Genomic DNA, 22,574 nt, shown 5'->3' on the forward strand with positions numbered 1-22,574 from the left:
TCCTGGCTGCTGCCTTTAACAGAGCGACAGGTGATTTGATAAGCACGCCCTGGTGGGCCATCTACGCACCTGTCGCTGATCTCAAAATCGTTCCTGGCACACCCTGCTTTGTTGCAGGACTGCAGGCCACGCCCCCCTCCACATCGTTATTTATACTTTCTGAATAAATTATGTGATAATGTTCATCAGTCAACTAATTTTCAATCTATCAGGATAAAAAAAATAACAAAATCAAATTACAGGATTTTATTTATGTAGTTTGCTCATTTACCTCGACTGGTGCGCTAATGTGTTTTTTTGTTTTTTTCTTACATATGTAGCATCATCTAGTTTAGAAAGATACAAATAATTGCTATTGCGAAATCTAGTGGACACATCTAGAACAGCAGTTTTTTCTTTCAAAAATTTCGGCAAATTTTTATACTTCGCAAACTCATCCCACGGGCCGGATAAAACTTGTTCGCGGGCCTGTTCTGGCCCACGGGCCATACGTTTGACACCCCTGATTTACAACATTTCATGAAGGATTAAACATCACATTTTTTTATTTACATTAGCCATGTTTAGAATGTAATTTTTTCATTTTGAAGTTACTCGTCATAAGAGCTAGCTATCCCGCTTGTAGCGAGTAAACGACTATGTAAGACTGGCAGTAAACAGACTTCACTCTATTTTACTACATTTAATGGAAGATTAAATATCAAACATTTTTCCAGAATTCACATTAGCCATGTTTAGAATGTTTTTTTATTTTAAAATCGGTAACCATACAAGCTAGCTAACACGCCTGTAGTGAGTAAACTACCATATAAGACTGGCAGTAAACAGACTTCACTACAATTTACTACATTTCATGAAAGATTAAATATCAAACCTATTTTCAGAATTCACATTAGCCATGTTAAGAATGTTGTTTTTTCATTTTAAAATCGCTCCTCATACAAGCTAGCGAGCTAACGCAGCTGTAGGTTTTTGCACATGGACACATTTAATTGAAAGCCTAACCGGAATTAAAATGCTTCATGTAAACACACCATTGGGAATATTTTGACCCGATCACACATGTTCGGCTCAAAGTTTCTTTCCAACCGAGATGGGTGGTTTATGGCGAAAGTCATTCGGATTGTAGCGCATGAAAACACATTTTCCGCAATTCTGGTTGAAATGATCCTTACTGCACATGTCTTTTGTGTCAGATATATTTCAGTGATGGAGGAGGACTAAATGTATTAGTCTCAAAATGAAGTTATTGTCTTGCTTCGTTGCAATAGCTTGTTGAGAACGGTTGTTCTTAAACTGTCTGACAATTTGCTCACACATTTGTTCACAAAATGGTGACCCTTTTATACCCAATCATGGCACCCACCTGTTCCCAATTAGCCTGTTCACCTGCGGGATGTTCCAAATAAATTTTTGATGAGCGCTCCTCAACTTTCTCAGTCTTTTTTGCCACTTGTGCCAGCTTTTTTTAAAAAAGGTGCAGGCATCAAATTCCAAATGAGCTAATATTTGCAAAAAATAACAAAGTTTTCCGGTTAGAACGTTAAGTATATTGTCTTTGCAGTTTATTCAATAGAATATAGGTTGAAAAGGATTTGCAAACCTTTGTATTCTGTTTTTATTTACGATTTACACAATGTGCCAACTTCACTGGTTTTGGGGTTTGTATTTCCTCTTACCCATTCACGTGCTAGCATGCTAACATTTAATGCTAGCTTTTTATTTAATTATGTATGTTTAAACCTAAAAATGATGATTTTTAATACTCGTCGCCATCTTGGAAGTATGTTAACGTCTCTTATATAAGCATGCTAACGTTTTAAGCTATAGAAAATAACAGTGATGTATAAATTCTCAGTGGGCTTGTGGTTAGAGTGTCTGCCCTGAAGTCATACCAAAGACTATAAAATGGGACTTATTACCTCCCTGCTTGGCACTCATCTTGGAATTGGGGGTTAAATTACCAAAATTATTCGCGAGCGCGCCCACCGCTGCTGCTCACTGCTCCCCTCACATCCCAGGGGGTGGAACAAGGTTGATGGGTCAAATGCAGAGGGTAATTTCACCACACCTAGTGTGTGGGTGACTACCAGTCGTACTTTAACTTTAACTTAACTTTAAACGACACCTCAGCGAGTGTATGGCACACTCACTACCTGTATCGCTAGTGCACTGATACTCTGTTAGTGTTTGATAATAACCATCCCCTTTCTGTTGAATTAAAAAGTCAACTTTATTTGACCTGCAAATACAATTAATAGTTTATCAAGATCCCCATTAGCTGATGCAATGGCAGTAGCTATTCTTCCTGAGGTATATAACATTTCAAAATACATGTACAACATTAAGGCTGAAGGGAATACACCAGGGGTGTCAAACTCATTTTAGATCGGGGGCCACATGGGGAAAAAATCTACTCCCAATAGGGTAAAATCACAGCACGATAACTTACAAATAAAGACAATATCAGATTGTTTTCTTTGTTTAAAAATGGTAGGTCCAAGTTCTGAAAATGTAAAAATCATAATGTTGTTTTTTTTTTTTTTACACTTACATGTTGCGGTTAATAGAATTCTACCATTATTTGTCGTTATTTATACTTTCTAAATAAATGATGTTATAATGTTCATCAGTTAATTCATTGGTGTTAATTTTCAATACATCAAGATAAAAAAAAAAAAATATCAAAATCAAATTGCAGGGTGTTATTTATGTAGTTTGATCATTTTCCTTGACTGGTGCACGTCAATCGTGAATTGTGAATTTTTTTTGTGAATTATATTTATATATAGCGCTTTTCTCTAGTGACTCAAAGCGCTTTACATAGTGAAACCCAATATCGAAGTTCCATTTAAGCCAGTGTGGGTGGCACTGGGAGCAGGTGGGTAAAGTGTCTTGCCCAAGGACACAACGGCAGTGACTAGGATGGCCAAAGCGGGAAACGAACCTGGAACCATCAAGTTGCTGGCACAGCCGCTCTACCAAACGAGCTATACCGAGCTATAATAAAGCTACAAAAACACTCATCTCTCAGCCAGTTTGCTTGTCGCAATAGAGGTCTTTCTCTGAGGCAGGTCCTGAGGTGTCGGGATGTGACCACCTGTGATCTGAGCCTTCTCTGTTGGGGCTGATGGCAAGTGTTTATTCTTCATTTTGGCCTTGGCCATTTTGTAATCGCCAGAATCAAAATACTTTAGCCCTTTCTGAAGTCGTTTTCTCAGAAAATCTGAACCTCCCGGTCTAGCTCCAACATTGGGATGCATGACCTTTATCTTGGCTTCTTCTGCTTTCTCTGTACTGACAACTTTGTCATCCATTTCCTGCACCAGGGGTGCGAGATCATAGATGAAAGAGTGCCGCATCGTGTGGTTTATTTTTTTTTACATCTGTAACATAATCTACAAAGATACAAAAAATTACTATTGCGACATCTAGTGGACATATTTAAAACAGCAGTTTCTTTTATTCAAAAATTTCGGCTCTTTTTTCCATACTTAGCAAACTCATCTTGGGGGACGGACCATACGTTGGACACCCCTGGAATACACACGTGTCCTACAGTACATGACAAAACATTCAAAATAAAACCGCTCCACGTTAATTACACACAATAGTCATGCTGATGTACGATTACACAATAGCCATAAAAGTACAATTGTTTACAGGAAAGTGAAGTTCTAACAAAAAGGGACACATAATTTTCAAGTGACCCATGTCTTCTTGTGTATATTTACTCCACACCTGGAACCTGTATGAGCATTCACCTCACGTAATGATTTGTGCTAACATACTGTGCACACATTTGATGGCATATGCCAGAATTTGGCAAATTAAGGCCCGGGGGCCACATGTGGCCCGTTGAGCTTTTCAATCTGGCCCACCGGACATTCCCAAATAATATTTTTTTAGATCTTTAAGATTGAAAGTGTAGCTGCCATTATGATGTGCAGTGATGTTTTCTGATGACTGTAAGTCTTCAACGATAGTCTTTCAAAGGTTGGAATCTGCACTTATGGATGATATACCAGTTACTATGGTCATCTAATTAGTTACTATGGTCATCTAATTAGTTACTATGGCAATGTAAATCACAGCAGCTCAGACGAGGCACCAAGCAGTGTGGGCGGGGAGTGTTTCCACAGACGCGGAAGGAGATTTTCACAACAAAGTTCCAAAGCTTAGTGATATATCAGATATATTTAGATTTTTAGATTTAGATTTATTGGTCCCGGTTGGGGAAATTCATTTTCACTGCCGTACATTCAAGCATATAGACATTACACATCACAAAACAAAAATAACAAAACGACCTCATACATGACCAACACATTTACAGGCTTTATCAGACGGGTCTGATAAGGGCAGCTATAGCTGCAGGGATAAAACTTTTCCTGAGGCGGGCCCTCCGGAATTTGATGGTTCTGTACCTGCGCCCTGATGGTAGTGGGATTATGTATTTGTGTAGCGGGTGACTGATATCCTGGACTATTGTGTTTGCCAGTCGAGTGATGGACCTGTGGTTTAAATCTCAAATGTTGGGTGTGGGTAGGCCGATGATTTTAGCTGCTATGCTTGAAATATCAGATTGTAGGTGGGTTTATTTTGTACCTTTTGCGTTCGTATTTCACTGTTTGTTGCATTTCCGTTGCGTTTCACTTGATTGTAAAATATGTGTGACGTTCATATTTTGTAAATATTCAGTGTTTTATTCTTCATAGAAAAATTTAAATTTCCATTAGGTTTTTTAAGGCGGTCTGTCATAACGTTTTTAGCATTCAATCAAACATTATTGTGAGGTTTTGTATTAATGCTCATAAAAATAGATATACCGGCCCCCAGACACATTTTTTTCTCTATATGTGGCCCCCGAGTCAAAATAATTGCCCAGGCCTGGCATACGCTATCACTATAGTTTGGATTTAAAGCTCTCTTAGTAAGCCTGAAAGAAATTGGCAAGATGAGGGATTGGATGCTACCTTTAGCCCTTCTTAATCCCCCTTTGCTCACAGACAGGCAAGATAGATCTGCTTCACTGCTTCAGACAAGGGCATAGTGCACGTGTGTGTGTGTGTGTGTGTGTGTGTGTGTGTGTGTGTGTGTGTGTGTGTGTGTGTGTGTGTGTGTGTGTGTGTGTGTGTGTGTGTGTGTGTGTGCGTGCGTGCGTGCGTGCGTGCGCGTGCGTGCGTGCGTGCGTGTGTGTGTGCACGCACACTGTGCCAATGTCCTTACTTTTAAACAGATTTTACTTCTCTTGTTGTTGTTTTATCGTCATTGCCGTCTTGATGTATCACCTGTGCTTAGCTTTCTTCTACTTGTAGACATTAATCCTACTTGTTTGTCAGCTTTTACCTTTTGTTTATTTAAACCTGCAGGTTTGGGCTGTTTTTTTTTTGTTGTTTTTTTTTGAAGGGTCGTGTGCAATTTCCGTTTGCCGTCCCCAATCTTGCAGCTGAAGCCGTTTTATAAAAAGTGGAATTTGCAAGGTGATTTTATTATTGGTTTTCCCTAAGCAGCTGTGCTGTGTCTTTACAGATGTCACATTCGTGTGATCGACACATTTGGGACGGAGCCAGCTTACAATCACGAGGAGTACGCCACTCTTCACGGCTACAGGACCGACTGGGGCTACTGGAACCTGAACGCCAGGCAGTACATGACCATGTTCCGTAAGGGTCTTCGTCATGCATATGGAAACAAGACAGTGTTTTATTCTGTCGCAGTCACACACAAAAACGTGGCGTTTTTGTTTGGGCCCTCGATTTTGCGGAATGCTACACAAGTAAACAGACTAGTTTGTCACACGCATTGTTTGGTTGCACTAATGTTGTCCTGATACCAAACTTTTTGTACCGGTCCCAAAATTTCAATAATTTTCTGTACTTTTCAATACTTTTATAAAAAAAAAAAAAGGGATCACAAAAAAAGGGCATTTTTGGCTTTATTTTAACAAAACATCTTAGGGTACATTAAATTTGTCCTTAAATAAAATAGTGAACATACAAGATACATTTTCTTTTATTAGTAAGTAAGAAAACAAAGACTCCTTATTTATCTGCTGACATATGCAGTAATATATTATGTCATTTATCATTGTATTATTTTGTCAACATTATTAACGACAAGCTGTAAAAAATTATTATTAATCTACTTGTTCATGTCCTGTTAATATCTGCTTACTTTATCTTTTAACATGTTCTATCTACACTTCTGTTAAAATGTAATAATCACTTATTCTTCTGTTGTTTGACACTTTACATTAGTTTTGGATGATACCAGAAATTTGGGTATAAATCCGATACCAAGTCGTTACAGGATCATATTCAAAGTCCTCATGTGTCAAGGGACATATTTCCTGAGTTTACAAACATAATATATATATTTTTTTAGAACAAAAAAGATTTTGTTATGCTAAAAAATATAGATTTGGTCATACTAGTATCAACTAGATACACTACTCTACTGTACTTGGTATCATTACAGTGGATGTTAGGTGTAGATCCACTGTTGGCGTTTGTTTACACTTTGACGCCGGTCCGGGGACATATTTTCTGAGTTAATTAACATAATATATATATATATATATATATATATATATATATATATATATATATTTTTTTTTTTTTTTTTTTTTTAAACTAAATAAGATTTTCATATGCTAAAAAAATATAGAGGTAGTCATAGTAGTATCGACTAGATACACTACTGTACTTGGTATCATTACAGTGGATGTCAGGTGAAGAATCACTATTGGCGTTTGTTTACATTTTGGCGCCGGTGAGCTACGATGTGTATTGAAACATGTGTAGCTATTCCTCGTCCTGCAGGGATGATACTTGTAAGAAACTTACTTTATTTGTCGCCATGGAGACCAGGATTAGTGATTTAGAAGTAGCTAGAACACTGCCGACTGCGGATCGACTTTAGCCGCTAGCTAGCGAGCCATGTCTTAAAGCACCTCTTGGGTGGGCGTTTCGGTGTTATAACTTCACTTATATCGTTAGTTTTTCAGCCAAAATTAGTCTGAACACCAAATAATACAAAAAGTGGGATGCACAAAAACTTGAAGTTAATGTTTTATAAATAAATAAACAAAAATGTCCCAGTGTGCTCCAAGAACTGGCGGTATTTTTTTTTAGCATGATTTTTGCAAAAATGTTATTGATGATTTGATACATATCTGAAAATGTCTGCATTTGTAAATTTCTTTTTGCTATACAGATCCTAAATCAGGGGTGTCAAAAGATCAGGCCCGCGAACAGGTTTTATCCGGCCCGCAGGATGAGTTTGCTATGTATAAAAAAGTACCTGAAATTTTTGAATGAAAGAAACTGCAGTTCTAAATGTGTCCACTAGATTTCACAATTACAAGTCTTTGTACTAGAGATGCGCGGTTTGCGGTCTCTTCCGCGGAGTCCGCGGGTAAACCGCGGGTCGGGTGGTTGACATGACGAAAAAATAGTTTCTGATTAGATTCGGGCGGGTGGCGGTTGAACCATCCGGAAATATTTGATATGCATGCTTCTGGGATTGGTATCCTTTGCCATTCAAAGTGCCATTTAAGACCCGTGTCATAAAGCGAAGAAGACAATAAGAGACGCTAATATTCTCTTGAATGACTGCCAGCAGTCACCCAAATAATAAGTATTAGGGCGTGCTATGAAGCTATTGGCTTTGTCGCCTACTACAACATGTACGATCTGCTTGTCAGTCCAGCATCATGTTGTGTGTGGCTTCCGCGGCAACACGCACACGACTGCAAAGCATACTGGGTGACACAGAGTACACTAATGGTTGTGATATAAACAATTTTAACACTTTTAGTAATATGCGCCACGCTGTGAAGCCACACCAATTAAGAACGACAAACACATTTCGGGAGAACATCCTCACAGTAACACAACATAAACGCAACACAACAAATACCCAGAATCTTTTGTATTCATGACACTTCCTGACTATTTTATACACCCCGACTTATTATCACAATTTTTGTGATAATAAGTCGCTTGACCGCTCTGTTCCATTGTAAAGCTTCACCTTCGGGAATTTTAAACAAGGAAACACCGGCTGTGGTTTGTGTGGCTAAAAGCTAAAAGCTTCCCACCTCCATCTTTCTACTTTGACTTCTCCATTATTAATTGACCAAATTGCAAAAGATTGAGCAACACAGACGTCCAGAAAACTGTGTAATTATGCGATTAAAGCATACTACTTATAGCTTGGATCGGGCTGGAAAATAATGTCCGCTACAAACGCACGCGTCATCATACCACGACGTTTTCAACATGACACTTCGCGGGAAATTAAAAATTGCAATTTAGTAAACTAAAAAGGCCGTATTGGCATGTGTTGCAATGTTAATATTTCATCATTGATATATAAACTATCAGACTACGTGGTCGGTAGTAGTGGGTTTCAGTAGGCCTTCAATTAGTTTATTTTCAGCTGCATCAGCGTTAATAAGCTGTCTCTGCAAGCGAAATAATACCGTTTGATGTTTTTTTTTTTCAAAGAACGTATTGTGGAATGTTTACTGAAATATTTGTGACATTTCATTGTTCCGCTTTCTCTCGCTTCTAAACGCTGTCCTAAAGCAGTCATCTGCATCATCGTCATTACAGCGTCAGCGTCTTCTGTAGGTGCCCACGTTCCACTTTGACGACCTGCAGACTGCGACTGAGCCCACGCGCTTCACTGCACCGTATATCCAGTTGCTGGCTCATGGACAAAGACTATTTATAATGGAGCTTTAGGAAGGAATTAGCAGGATGACGTATACCTGCTGCACCACTGTCTTGATCTCACTCCTGTTTTGTCTCCCGTTTTAGCTCACACGCCAGACAATTCCTTCATGGGCTTTGTGTTGGAGGAGCTGAATGACACGGCAAAGAGGAGCATACAGCAGAACAAAGTCAATAACATGGCAGTGGTGTATGGGAAGGAAACCAGCATGTGGAAGGTAAAAAATAAAATGCACAAAAACCAACAATCAGCCATTAAAGCCACAACAACACAAGCTGCTCTTTGAATCCAGCAGACATGACACAAACAAAGCACTACTCTCCTGGAAAATCTGTATTGTTGGCAGCACGTTGGAAAAGGGGTTAGTGCATGAGCCTCACAATACGATGGTCCTAAATTCTATCCCTCTGGATCTTTCTGTGTGGAGTTTGCATGTTCTCCCCGTGACTGCGTGGGTTCCCTCCGGGTCCTCCGGCTTCCTCCCACCTCCAAAGACATGCACCTGGGGATAGGTTGATTGGCATGTGTGTTGACTTTTTGTGTCGGTTCAATTTTTCTTTTTTGCCCCATGACTAGGAAAGGTTGTTTGGATTGGGTCATATAAGTGAATGTGCTTATGATACATCATGGTCACTGACCTGAGTTTCTTATATTGTCCACAAGATGCTGACAAATTGTCACCTGTTAGACAACAGGGTATTTAATTTTAATATGAAAACATGCAGGCAGCACGGTGCTGCCTGGGGTTAGTGCATGTGCCTCACAACACAAAGGTTGTGAGTTCAATCCCGGGCTCCGGATCTTTCTGTGCGGAGTTTGCATGTCCTCCCCATGACAGCGTGGGTTCCCTCGGGGTTCTCCGGCTTCCTCCCACCTCCATAGACATGCACCTGGGGATAGGTTGATTGGCATGTGTGTTGACTTTTTGTGCTGGTTGATTTTTTCTTTTTTGCACCATGACTAGGAAAGGTTGTTTGGATTGGGTCATATAAGTGAATGTGCTTATGACACATCATGGTCACTGACCTGAGTTTCTTATATTGTCCACAAGATGCTGACAAATTGTCACCTGTCAGACAACTGGGTATTTAATTTTAATATGAAAACTTGCAGGCAGCACAGTGAAAGAGGGGTTAGTGCATGTGGCTCAAAACACAAAGGTTGTGAGTTCAATCCCGGCCTCCGGATCTTTCTGTACGGAGTTGGCATGTTCTCCCTGTGACTGCGTGGGTTCCCTCCGGGTTCTCCGGCTTCCTCCCACTTCCAAAGACATGCACCTGGGGATAGGTTGATTGGCATGTGTGTTGACTTTTTGTGCCGGTTGAATTTTTATTTTTTTGCCCCATGACTAGGAAAGGTTGTTTGAATTGGGTCATATAAGTTAATGTGCTTATGACATGAAGACTGCACACATCATGGTCACTGACCTGAGTTTCTTATAATGTCAACAAGATGCTGACAAATTGTCACCTGTTAGACAACTGGGTATTTAATTTTAAAATGACAACATGTAAGCAGCACAGTGGAATAGGGGTTAGTGCATGTGCCTCACAACACAAAGGTTGTGAGTTCAATCCCGGGCTCCGGATCTTTCTGTGTGGAGTTGGCATGTCCTCCCTGTGAATGCGTAGGTTCCCTCTGGGTTCTCCAGCTTCCTACCACCTCCAAAGACATGCACCTGGGGATAGGTTGATATGCATGTGTGTTGACTTTTTGTGCCGGTTCAATTTTTCTTTTTTGCCCCATGACTGGGAAAGGTTGTTTGGATTGGGTCATATAAGTGAATGTGCTTATGACACATCATGGTCACTGATCTGTGTTTCTTATATTGTCCACAAGATGCTGACAAATTGTCTCCTGTTAGACAACAGGGTATTTAATTTTAATATGAAAACATGCAGGCAGCACGGTGCTGCCTGGGGTTAGTGCATGTGCCTCACAACACAAAGGTTGTGAGTTCAATCCCGGGCTCTGGATCTTTCTGTGTGAAGTTTGCATGTTCTCCCCGTGACTGCGTGGGTTCCCTCCGGGTTCTCCGGCTTCCTCCCACCTCCAAAGACATGCACCTGAGGATAGGTTGATTGGCAACACTAAATTGGCCCTAGTGTGTGAATGTGAGTGTGAATGTTGTCTGTCTATCTGTGTTGGCCCTGTAATGAGGTGGCAACGTGTCCAGGGTGTACACCGCCTTCTGCCCGAATGCAGCTGAGATAGGCTCCAGCACCCCCTGCGACCCCAAAGGGGACAAGCGGTGGGAAATAGATGGATGGATGGATGGATGTAAACATGCACCTGGGGATAGGTTGATTGGCAACACTAAATTGGCCCAGGTGTGAATGTGAGTGTGAATGTTGTCTGTCTATCTGTGTTGGCCCTGCGATGAGGCGGCGACTTGTCCAGGGTGTACACCGCCTTCCGCCCGAATGCAGCTGAAATAGGTTCCAGCACCCCCCAAAAGGGAAAAGCAGTGGAAAATGGATACATGTATTGTTGTCTACCCTTGAGAAGGAACACCAACAAATAAGAGAGAGATGCTTTATAGACATGAAAATGTCATATGAAATTTAACAATGTCTATTTTATGTTGTTTTGCCCCTTTTTCACAATGCATCATTTTCCACACAAGCTTCAGGTAAGACTTTTTTTTATATGATATACATTGTTGTTGTTTTGTAACGATCCAACGCATGAATACAGTCTTGCTGATAAATGAGTTTTATATATTTTTTCCAGAGTTTTTCTGTATGTACAAATGTTTTCTCCAAACATGTTTTATTTACCCTGAGTCGGTAATGATTTATAGATACTCGTCAAGTTCTAAAATGTGCAGCATAATAACACAGCATAAATACTGTACAAACAAGGTGATGTCAGTGCAAGATGAGGACACAGACACATTCCTTCTACAATCAACTTTGGTATTGTCCAGCTTAGAATTTCAACCACAAATCTTATCAAATCAAACGTTTTCTATATAGCACTTTTCATTAGGGCTGTGAATTTTTGGGCAATTTGATGCAATTTGGGGGGGTAATGATTCAATTCTGAATCGATTCTCGATTCAAAATGAATACTTTTTATAGAGATGTCCGATAATATCGGGCTGCCGATAATATCGGCCGATAAATGCTTTAAAGTGTAATATCGGAAATTATCAGTATCGGTTTCAAAAAGTACAATTTATGACTTTTTAAAACGCCGCTGTGCATAGTGGTACACGGACGTAGGGAGAAGTACAGAGCGCCAATTAACTTTAAAGGCACTCCATTTGTATGCCGGCCCAATCACATAATACCTACGGCTTTACACACTCACAAGTGAATGCAAGGCATACAAATACAGGTCACAGTGAGGGTGGCCGTATAAATAACTTTAACACTGTTACAAATATGCGCCGAACTGTGAACCCACACCAAACAAGAATGACAAACACATTTCGGGAGAATATCTGCACCGTAACACAACATAAACACAACAGAACAAATACCCAGAACCCCTTGCAGCACTAATTCTTCCAGGACGCTACAATATACACCCACCCCCCACCACAGCTCTGCCCCCCCCAACCCCGCCCACCTCAACCTTCTCAAGGAGAGATTGTCCCAAATTCCAAGCTGCTGTTTTGAGGCATGTTAAAAAAAAATATGCACTTTGTGACTTCAATAATAGAAATGGCAAGTGCCATGTTGGCATTTTTTTCCATAACTTGAGTTGATTTATTTTGGAAAACCTTGTTACATTGTTTAATGCATCCAGAGGGGCATCACAACAAAATTAGGCATAATAATGTGTTAATTCCAAGACTGAATATATATCGGTATCGGTAATTAAGAGTTGGACAATATCAGAATATCAGATATCGGCAAGAAAGCCATTATCGGACGTCTCTTTTTTTCTTAATAACATTGGGTGCATCCATAAAATAGATAAACAACTGTGTGGTTTTGTTTAATAATAATTTACCCAAACATTTAACAAAGTCAAAATACAAATAAGAAGTATCCAACACCTCTGGTTTATAAAGTAAATCGACATCAACGATGTGATTTGCAATGCAAGTGCCAATTCACATAAAAATTATTTTTACTACATTTTAGTTGTTTTTTCTTCCGATTAAGAATTGCTAAAAAAAAATAGATTTTTTTACACCCTTACTTTTCATACACAGGTAAGTGACAAACACAAAGTGCTGTCTGGAAAAAAAGAGAAGAAAACGGCCACACACACACGCACACACACACACACACACTGTTACAGGTTTGCATGTGTTTAAGTACATGCAAACCTTTAGTAACCCAGGCCCTTAAACAACATCTGCTCCTACTGGGATACCTACTGATGGGATGTCTATATCTTCCCGTTTAGATGAAGAATTAATCCTAGTTCTTGCAAAGGGTAATAAAAAAAAATGTGGCTGCCCATTGATCGTCTTTGAGTGGGTTTTTCTTGCGATCTCCGCATCTGAGTTGGTTGTCAAAGTTGACCAACTTCTCGGTTTAAGGCAACAACCTTTTCCTATCCAAGTGGGATGCATGATTTCTAATCTACAATTGACTTTCACCGGGCTTCACGGTGGCAGAGGGGTTAGTGTGTCTGCCTCACAATACGAAGTTCCTGCAGTCCTGGGTTCAAATCCAGGCCTGGGATCTTTCTGTGTGGAGTTTGCATGTTCTCCCCGTGAATGCGTGGGTTCCCTCCGGGTACTCCGGCTTCCTCCCACTTCCAAAAACATGCACCTGGGGATAGGTTGATTGGCAACACTAAAATTGGCCCTAGTGTGTGAATGTGAGTGTTAATGTTGTCTGTCTATCTGTGTTGGCCCTGCGATGAGGTGGCGACTTGTCCAGGGCGTACCCCGCCTTCCGCCCGATTGTAGCTGAGATAGGCGCCAGCACCCCCCGCGACCCCAAAAGGGAATAAGCGGTAAAAAATGGATGGGATGGATTGACTTTCACCAACTAACAGGCAATGCATCTGTTCATTGATGTCTATATAGCAACATAAACTAGTTACCTCTCTGTGATCCACTGACTCTCCATTGTTACCTGACTTTTATTTACATTAGAATCAGAAGTTTTTATTGCCATTGTTTGAGAACGGGAAGACAAACTAGGAATTTTTCTGGATGCATTGTGCAACATAAAACACATATAACACAGAATAGGTAATAAAAAGATCTGTAACTGAGCTATCAGATCGTGTTATTGTTTATGTATTTACAATTAAGAATGTTTTGTAAAAAAAAAAACATCTGTTCTTGTTCCTCATAAGGATAATGAATAATAGGCAAAATTACCCCCCAAAAAGTGCAGTTTCCCTAAAGTGTAAAAAATAGACATTTTTAAGGGCTTCTCCTAACGTACGATTTGTATCTCGCTATTATGCAAGAACCTGTTCTTTTAGGAATTTGATTACATGTATCTACTGAGAAACATATTTCACTACTTTTAAATGGTAAAGCCCTAACCACTCAGAAAATTGGGGTTAAATGTGATTTGTTTTGTGTTGTGCTTTGCCGTTTCTATTGCATGCTTGCATGGTTGTGGTGTAAAATGTTGTTTATCGAGGAGAGACAGTGACACCAATGCTGCTAGAAAATATGATATAGTGCTTAGGTAGTTCACATTGTGTATATACTTATACTAATCTCTTACTGGCGGGGAAAACCCCCACAGAGAAACTGATCGATAGCTCCTGCCTGTAGTTATACGACAGGGGGGGATTAACTGTAGTGCCGGTGAAAGGATGCAGTGAGCACCTTGGCAAGAGTCACTAGTATCAAACGTATGCCCTGAGGGCCGAATCAGGTTTTATCCGGCCCGAGGGATTAGTTTGCCAAGTATAAAAATTAACATAATTTTTTTTTTTATGAAAAAAACAACTGTTCTAAATGTGTCCTTGTGTCTTTGTAGATGATGCTACATATGTACAAACTAAACCACATGATGTTAGTACATCAGTTGAGGAAAATGATCAAACTACATACTATAAATAACAAAAAAATAATAATTTTGATGTATGTATTTACATTAGTATTGGGCGATACCACAAATGTGGGTATCAATCCAATACTACGAATGTGGGTATCAATACAATACTAAGTAGTTACGAGAGCAGTATCGGTCATTACAACGCTGATACTGATCATTTATATCAGGGGTAGGGAACCTATGGCTCTAGAGCCAGATGTGGCTCTTTTGATGATTGCATCCGGCTCTCAGGTAAATCTGAGCTGACATTGCTTGACACGATAAGTTATAAATCATTCCACTTGTAATCACAGTGTTAAAAATACTGTTCAAAATATAAAACATTCTCGTGCATTTTTAATCCATCCATCTGTTTTCTACCACTCCTGTTCAAGAAGTTGCCTTAATGGTAAGAAGTTATGGTTAGTGCGTGGCTTTCCCTCATGGGTGTTCTTCAGACCACCAAACACCGACATGAGAGCCTGTTTCAGGGTTACAATATTTTTTTATTTTTCAATAAGTCTCTCAGTTGCTTTCCAGCAATTGTCTTTTTCGATTTCGTTCTCGCTCGCACTCTGGCTCCAGCCTCAACCCCGTCCCTCCTCCTGGATGCTGCTTTTAACAGAGCGACAGATGATTAGATAACAAGGCCCAGGTGGGCCGTCTACGCACGTGTCGCTGATTTCAAGGCCGGTCCTGGCACACCCTGCTTCGCTGCAGGTCCACAGGCCACGCCCCCTCCACAGTTAGCTTCAGAATAACAATTTTATTACAAAGAATAAGAGACTTATTATAGTCTAGAAATGTTGGTCTTACTTAAAAATGCAAGCATTTAGTTGTGTTCAGTGTTAAAACAAATATTATATGGCTCTTACAGAAATACATTTGAAAATATTTGGCTTCTTGGTTCTCTCTGCCAAAAATGTTCCCGACCCCTGATTTATATTATCATTTAATGATTCCTTTTTTTTTCTTTTTTTTTTATGTAATCAGACAAAAACACAGGATGGTGGCATAACAATATCAATTAAATATTCAACTTGTTTCCTTAAAATGCAAGTCAATAGTGACAAATAAGACATTTTTGTACTCAAAGTCCTGTGTCCAACAACAAATTTCCTCAGTTTGCAAAAAATAAAAACGACCTAATTTTTTTTTTTTTTTTTACAAAATACTGATACAATACTTGGTATCTTTACTATCGATATTTATAATGATTCTCCCACCTGTTTACGCTCAACAGTTAGCAGTATCGGTCATTACAACGCTGGTACTGATCATTTATATTATCATTTAATGATTCCTTTTTTTTTTTTTTTAAATGTAATCAGACAAAAACACAGGATGGTGGTATAACAATATCAATTAAATATTCAACTTGTTTCCTTAAATACAATATTTTATTAAAATACAAGTCAATAGTGACAAATAAGACATTTTTGTACTCAAAGTCCTGTGTCCAATGACAAATTTCCTCAGTTTGCAAAAAATAAAAACGACATAATTTTTTTTTTTACAAAATACTGATACAATACTTGGTATCGTTACTATCGATATTTCTAATGATTCTCCCACCTGTTTACGCTCAACAGTTAGCGGTTAGCATGTCTTTTTGTATCCTTCTACAGTGGGGGGTGTCAAACGTACGAACAGGTTTCATCCAACTCAGGGAATCTGTTTGCGAAGTATAAAAATGAGCCGACATTTTTTAATGAAAGAAACTGCTGTTCTAAATATGTCCACTAGATGTCGCAATAGCAATACGTAAAAAAATAAATAAACCGCAATATCTTAGTGCAACAGTCGAGGAAAATGAGCAAACTACATAAATAACATCCTGTAATTTGATTTTAATATTATTTTATCTTGATAGATTGAAAATTAACACTAATGAGTTGACTAATGAACATTATCACATAATTTATTCAGAAAATATAAATAACGACAAAGTATATATTCTATTAACCGCAACAGGTAATTGTAAAAAAAAAAAAATCAGTACAATTTTTGAATATGCGTGTTCTCTTTTTAAACAAAGAAAACAATCTGAAGGTGTCTTTATTTTTAACTTATAGTGCCGTGATTTTACCAGGAATAGATTTTTCTCCATTTGGCCGCCAATCTAAAATGAGTTCGACACCCTTGCAATATTGCATACACTAAACTGGATCCCATTACTTTTGTTTTTATAATTACAGCAAATTTATTATCAGCCTCCTCTTTTAAATGCCCCGTGCTCTTTCAAACACAACGCATTCGTCGAAAGTGTTGGAATGGCAAAGAAGGAAACAAAGGCGCCGCTCAACGCAAGGACAAGTCACAATTAGTCAGGTCAAAAGTGTCCTGCACAGATATTGCTGGTTTTGTGCTGTAAACTCACTTTTATAACACATCAAGTAATTGAGTGCTTTGAAAAGAGCAACAAGCTATCCACGAGGTAGTCAGGGTCTAGGGGGTGAATCGACTCCTTACAAAAAAGGAATTTTAAACCATTCAAGTGTTTTTTCAATTTGCAGGAAAAAAGTAATTTTCCGTTTTTACAGCACGACACAATTTATCATCACTCGATTGATTATGTCTGTCAGTCCTTGTCTCCCCGTGGTCCTGGTGGCAGTCAAATCTGCATCCGCACACTTTACACTCATGCAGAATGATGGGCTTCTACCGTCACTTTTGATGGCTTCATAAACATCAAAAGTCACAAAACCTTGCACACGTACTCATGCTATTAGATTAGAAAGTATGACCAAACATTTTACCAGGGTTGTCCCGATACAGCTTTTTCACTTTCGATTCAATACCCGATATTGGCCGATGCTTATTTTGATTCAATCCAATCCACTTTATTTGTATAGCACATTTAAACAACATAAATGTTTCCAAAGTGCTGCACAACAATATTAAAGGCCTACTGAAACCCACTACTACCGACCACGCAGTCTGATGGTTTATATATCAATGATGAAATATTAACATTGCAACACATGCCAATACGGCCAGTTTAGTTTACTAAAATCACTGCACGTAAGCGATGATATTACGGAGCGTTGATCCCTTAGGCGGTACTGCATCAAAAACCGACATTAGTGTGTAAAGGATATCACCACATGGGCTCAGGAACACTTCATAAAACCACTGTCAGTAACTCCAGTTGGTTGCTACATCTGTAAGTGCAAGTTAAAACTCTGCTATGCAAAGCAAAACCCATTTATCAACAACACCAAGGGACACCACTGGCTTTGCTGTGCCCGAGCTCATCTAAGATGGACTGATGCAAAGTGGAAAAGTGTTCTGTGGACTGACGAGTCCACATTTCAAATTATATTTAGAAACTGTGGACGTGGTTTCTTCCGGAACAAAGAGGAAAATAACCATCCGCATTGTTATAGGCGCAAAGTTCAAAAGCCAGCATCTGTGATGTTATGGGGTTGTGTTAGTGCCCAAGGCATGGGTAACTTACACATCTGTAAAGGCACCATTAATGCTGAATGGTCCATACAGGTTTTGGAGCAACATATGTTGTCATCCAAGCAACGTTATCATGGACGCCCCTGCTTATTTCAGCAAAACATTGCCAAGCCACGTGTTGGAACGCCGTGGTTCCGTAGTAAAAGAGTGCGGGTACTTTCCTGGCCCGCCTGCAGTCCAGACCTGTCTCCCATCGAAAATGTGTGGCGCATTATGAAGCGTAAAATATGACAGCGGAGACCCCGGTCTGTTGAACGACTAAAGCTCTTCATAAAACAAGAATGGTAAAGAATTCCACTTTCAAAGCTTCAACAATTAGTTTCCTCGGTTCCCAAACGTTTATTGAGTGTTGTTAAAAGAAAAGGTGATGTAACACAGTGGTGAACATGCCCTTTCCCAACTACTTTGGCACATGTTGCAGCCATGAAATTCTAAGTTAATTATTATTTGCAAAAAAAAATTAAGTTAGAGTTTGACCATCAAATGTCTTGTCTTTGTAATGCATTCAACTGAATGTGAGTTGGAAAGGATTTGCAAATCATTGTATTCCGTTTATATATTTACATCGAACACAATTTCCCAACTCGTAAAATTTTTGCTGATATCTGAGCGGGACACCCTAACATTTCACTCCAGTATATTTGCAATGTAGGCTTGTGGGAACTTACTTCAAACGAGCAATCATTTTCAAAATAAATCGTTGCTCTCCTGTAGGGTTGTGCGGTATACCGGTATAGTATAGTACCACGATACTAATGAATCATATTCAGTGCTATACCGCTCTGAAAAGTACCGGTCCACCCCCACCCCCCCACCCCTTGTCGTCGTCACGTCATGTCATTGCTGGTTTACGATCAGACGAGCAGACGGAGTATTTACAAGCAGACACAGTGTGTAGACAGAAAAGTGAGAACGGATGCATAAACTAACGATAAAGGTGAAGTTGCAACACTGAAACGCCCACCAGAAGAGGTGCTTTAAAAGATGACTCGCGAGCTAGCGGCTAAAGTAAAGCCCCAGTCGGCAGTGTTTTAGCTACTTCTAAATCACTAATCCTGGTCTCCATGGCGACAAATAAAGTAAGTTTCTTACAAGTATCATCCCTGCAGGACGAGGAATAGCTAAACATGTTCCACTACACATTGTAGCTCACTGACCTCAAAATGTAAACAAACACCATTGGTGGATCTACACCTGACGTCCACTGTAATGATACCAAGTACAGTAGCATATCTCGTCGATACTACTATGATTATGTCGAAATTTTTTGGCATCACAACATCTTTCATTTTTTTAAATGTATATTATGTTTATAAACTCAGGAAATATGTCCCTGGACACATAAGGACTTTGATTATGACCAATATATGATCCTGTAACTACTTGGTATGGGATTGATACTCAAATTTGCGGTATCATCCAAAACTAATGTAAAGTATCAAACAACAGAAGAATACGTGATTATTACATTTTAAGAGAAGTGTGGACAGAACATGTTAAAACAGAAAGTAAGCAGATATTAACAGTAAATGAACAAGTACATTAATAATACATTTTTTAGCACTTGTTCTTAATAATGTTGACAAAATAATAGAATGGAAAGTGACACAATATGTTACTGCATATGTCAGCAGACTAATTAGGAGCCTTTGTTTCTTTACTTACTACTAAAAGACAAGTTGTCTTGTATGTTCACTATTTTATTCAAGGACAAACTTGTAATAAGAAACATATGTTTAACCCTTATATTATGTTGAGGGTCAATTTGACCCATTTCAGTTTTTGTGTTTATCAAAGTACTGGTTATCCTTTTTTTTTCTTGCTGAAATTTGGTGACTTTTCCTCATCTAGGGTCATGAACTGGTGTGTAAAATCTGGACACTTTGTTGAGTAGTGGAATGTCTTGCAGAGTTTGTATACAAAGATGATGTCGCGGGTCATTTTGACCCAGACACTTTAATGTGGGTAAATAGCCAAAATAAACAAGTCTCTTTGATGTACTTTTTACTTTGATGTACAATTGTTTGTATTTTGATTGCCTCAGAAACCCAGAGCCAGGTGGGTGAAGAGAGGGAACTTTCTCAAACTTGTCCTTGTCACTGTTCTCATGTCATCTCTTTGACAAACTCACCAAAAATGAGCTCCAGAAGGATGACATCTGAGGAGACAAGGACAAGTGTGAGAAAGTTCCCTCTCTTCACACACCTGGCTCTGGGTCTCAGAGACAATCAAAATACAAACAATTGTACATCAAAGTAAAAAGTACATCAAGGAGACATGTTTATTTTTGGATCAGAACAGCTATTTACCCACATTAAAGTGCCTGGGTCAAAATGACTCGCAACATCATCTTTTTATACAAATTCTGCACAAACATTCCACTACACAACAAAGTGTCCAGATTTACACACCAGTTCGTGACCCTAGATGAGGAAAAGTCACCAGATTTCAGCAAGAAAAAGAAAGGATAACCAGTACTTTGATCAACACAAAAACTGAAATGGGTCAAATTGACCCTTAACATAATACAATTTCTAAATGTTTATATGACCTAAAATAAAATTGTTATTGGTTTAACCTGTTTTCTTGACTGTTTTGAGTGCATTTACACAGTGCAGGTCAAAACGACCCACAACATAATCAATGTCATTTTTTTCCAACATAATACAAGGGTTAATGTAACCTAAGATGTTTTGTTAAAATAAAGCCAATATTTCATTTTTTTGTGGTCCCCTTTATTTAGAAAAGTATCAAAAAGTACCGAATAGTTTTAGCACCGGTACCAAATATTGGTATCGGGACACCACTACTCTCCATTTACTAAATAGCCAGGATACACTTGCAGAAAGTTTATTTCCCATGATATATATAACACATACTGACCCCAAATAAGAACCTGTGTACTTTAGCCTTGCTCTCCCACACCAACCTTTTTATTTCGCCCTGTCCTGTCCATTAGGGTAAGGAAGGATTCCTGCAGATTCTCAACAAGCACATGGAGGTCCATGGTACGGTGTATTATGAGACCCAGAGGCCTCCTGAGGTCCCGGCCTTTGTGAAGAACCATGGCGTGTTGCCCCAGCAAGAACTGCAGCAGCTGCTCCGCAAAGCAAAGGTACCTGAGGAAGATGTTACCACATTTAATGTCCTGTTTTGAGTGAAACGAAACAAATTTTAATGAGTTCTAATTAGAGGAAAAGTATTGTAGAATCTCATCTCTATCTCTGTTTGTGTTCCTCCACCTGCAGCTCTTCATCGGCTTTGGGTTTCCTTACGAAGGCCCCGCACCTTTGGAAGCGATTGCCAACGGGTGTGTTTTCCTGCAGCCAAAGTTTAACCCCCCTCACAGCTCGCTCAATCACAATTTCTTTAAAGGAAAGCCCACATCCAGAGAGGTAACTCCACCACAGGGGAAAAGGGCTATAACCCACACAAAAGGTATTAAAGGGGACCTATGATGACTTTTGTCTTTTCTGACATATAGATGTTGCTAGAATTTTAAATACCCGTGTAAAACAATGTCAAAGCGTCAAATCTTAGGCTCCGTTTACACTGCACACTTAATCTGATTTTTTTGCCGCCGGGTGACACAGATCGGACAAACTACGGCCATCACAAGTTTAACAAGACGATTGGCACGCGGCATATTTTGTGGGTGAAGGGAGGATCCATGGTCAATAACCACAGACTTTATTTGGGACTTGACCACAGCAACAATGTATATGAACCAATTCAAACAACTTTCCCTACTCATGGAATAAATGAACTACAACCAACAATTACAGTCAACACAGGCGCACGTAACACACCTCCTGCTCATTGAACTTTGCGGACATTATAAATCATGTTCAATCACTATATATAATTTAGAAAATTACACATATATAAATTCAGTACAGTACACATTCTCCATTCTTCCCCACATACATATATATATATATGTATATATATATATATATATGTATATATATATATATATATATATATATATATAGATATATAGGCACCAGCGCCCCCGCGACCCCAAAAGGAATAAGTGGTAGGAAATGGATATATATATATATATATATCTATATATATATATATATATATATATATATATATATATAGATAGATATATATATATGTATATATATATATATATATATATATATATATATATATATATATATATATATATATATGTATATATATATATATATATATGTATATATATATAGATATATAGGCACCAGCGCCCCCGCGACCCCAAAAGGAATAAGTGGTAGGAAATGGATATATATATATATATATATATATATATATGTGTATATGTATATCTGATAAAGTGCAAATTTTATTTGCTGTGGGAAAAAAAGTCTGATTTAGAAAAAATCTGAATAGAGCCACTTTGGC

At 38.9% G+C, this 22,574-nt stretch overlaps 2 protein-coding genes across 4 annotated transcripts in view; one reads left to right on the plus strand and one right to left on the minus strand.

Moving 5' to 3' along the window:
* LOC133559511 (alpha-1,6-mannosylglycoprotein 6-beta-N-acetylglucosaminyltransferase B-like) overlaps positions 1 to 22,574 on the plus strand; it is a 373,716-nt gene that overhangs the window by 335,776 nt on the left and 15,366 nt on the right. For all 3 annotated transcript variants that reach the window (XM_061911345.1, XM_061911354.1, XM_061911358.1), the window contains 4 exons: positions 5,533 to 5,666; positions 8,829 to 8,959; positions 21,139 to 21,294; positions 21,428 to 21,574. In XM_061911345.1, the coding sequence (XP_061767329.1) occupies positions 5,533 to 5,666; positions 8,829 to 8,959; positions 21,139 to 21,294; positions 21,428 to 21,574 (568 nt within the window). The remainder of the gene's footprint in view (positions 1 to 5,532; positions 5,667 to 8,828; positions 8,960 to 21,138; positions 21,295 to 21,427; positions 21,575 to 22,574) is intronic.
* Positions 2,777 to 3,317, minus strand: LOC133559530 (cAMP-regulated phosphoprotein 19-B-like). The gene has a single exon (XM_061911381.1). The coding sequence runs from the start codon at positions 3,315 to 3,317 to the stop codon at positions 3,024 to 3,026; it is 294 nt and encodes a 97-aa protein (XP_061767365.1). The 3' UTR covers positions 2,777 to 3,023.

The sequence above is a fragment of the Nerophis ophidion genome, linkage group LG01, assembly GCF_033978795.1.
Source record: "Nerophis ophidion isolate RoL-2023_Sa linkage group LG01, RoL_Noph_v1.0, whole genome shotgun sequence".
NCBI classification, from domain to species: Eukaryota; Metazoa; Chordata; class Actinopteri; order Syngnathiformes; family Syngnathidae; genus Nerophis; species Nerophis ophidion.

What these genes read in the sequence shown, in the direction of transcription:
- LOC133559530 (XM_061911381.1), bottom strand. Translation starts at nt 3,317, where the DNA reads ATGGATGACAAAGTTGTCAGTACAGAGAAAGCAGAAGAAGCCAAGATA.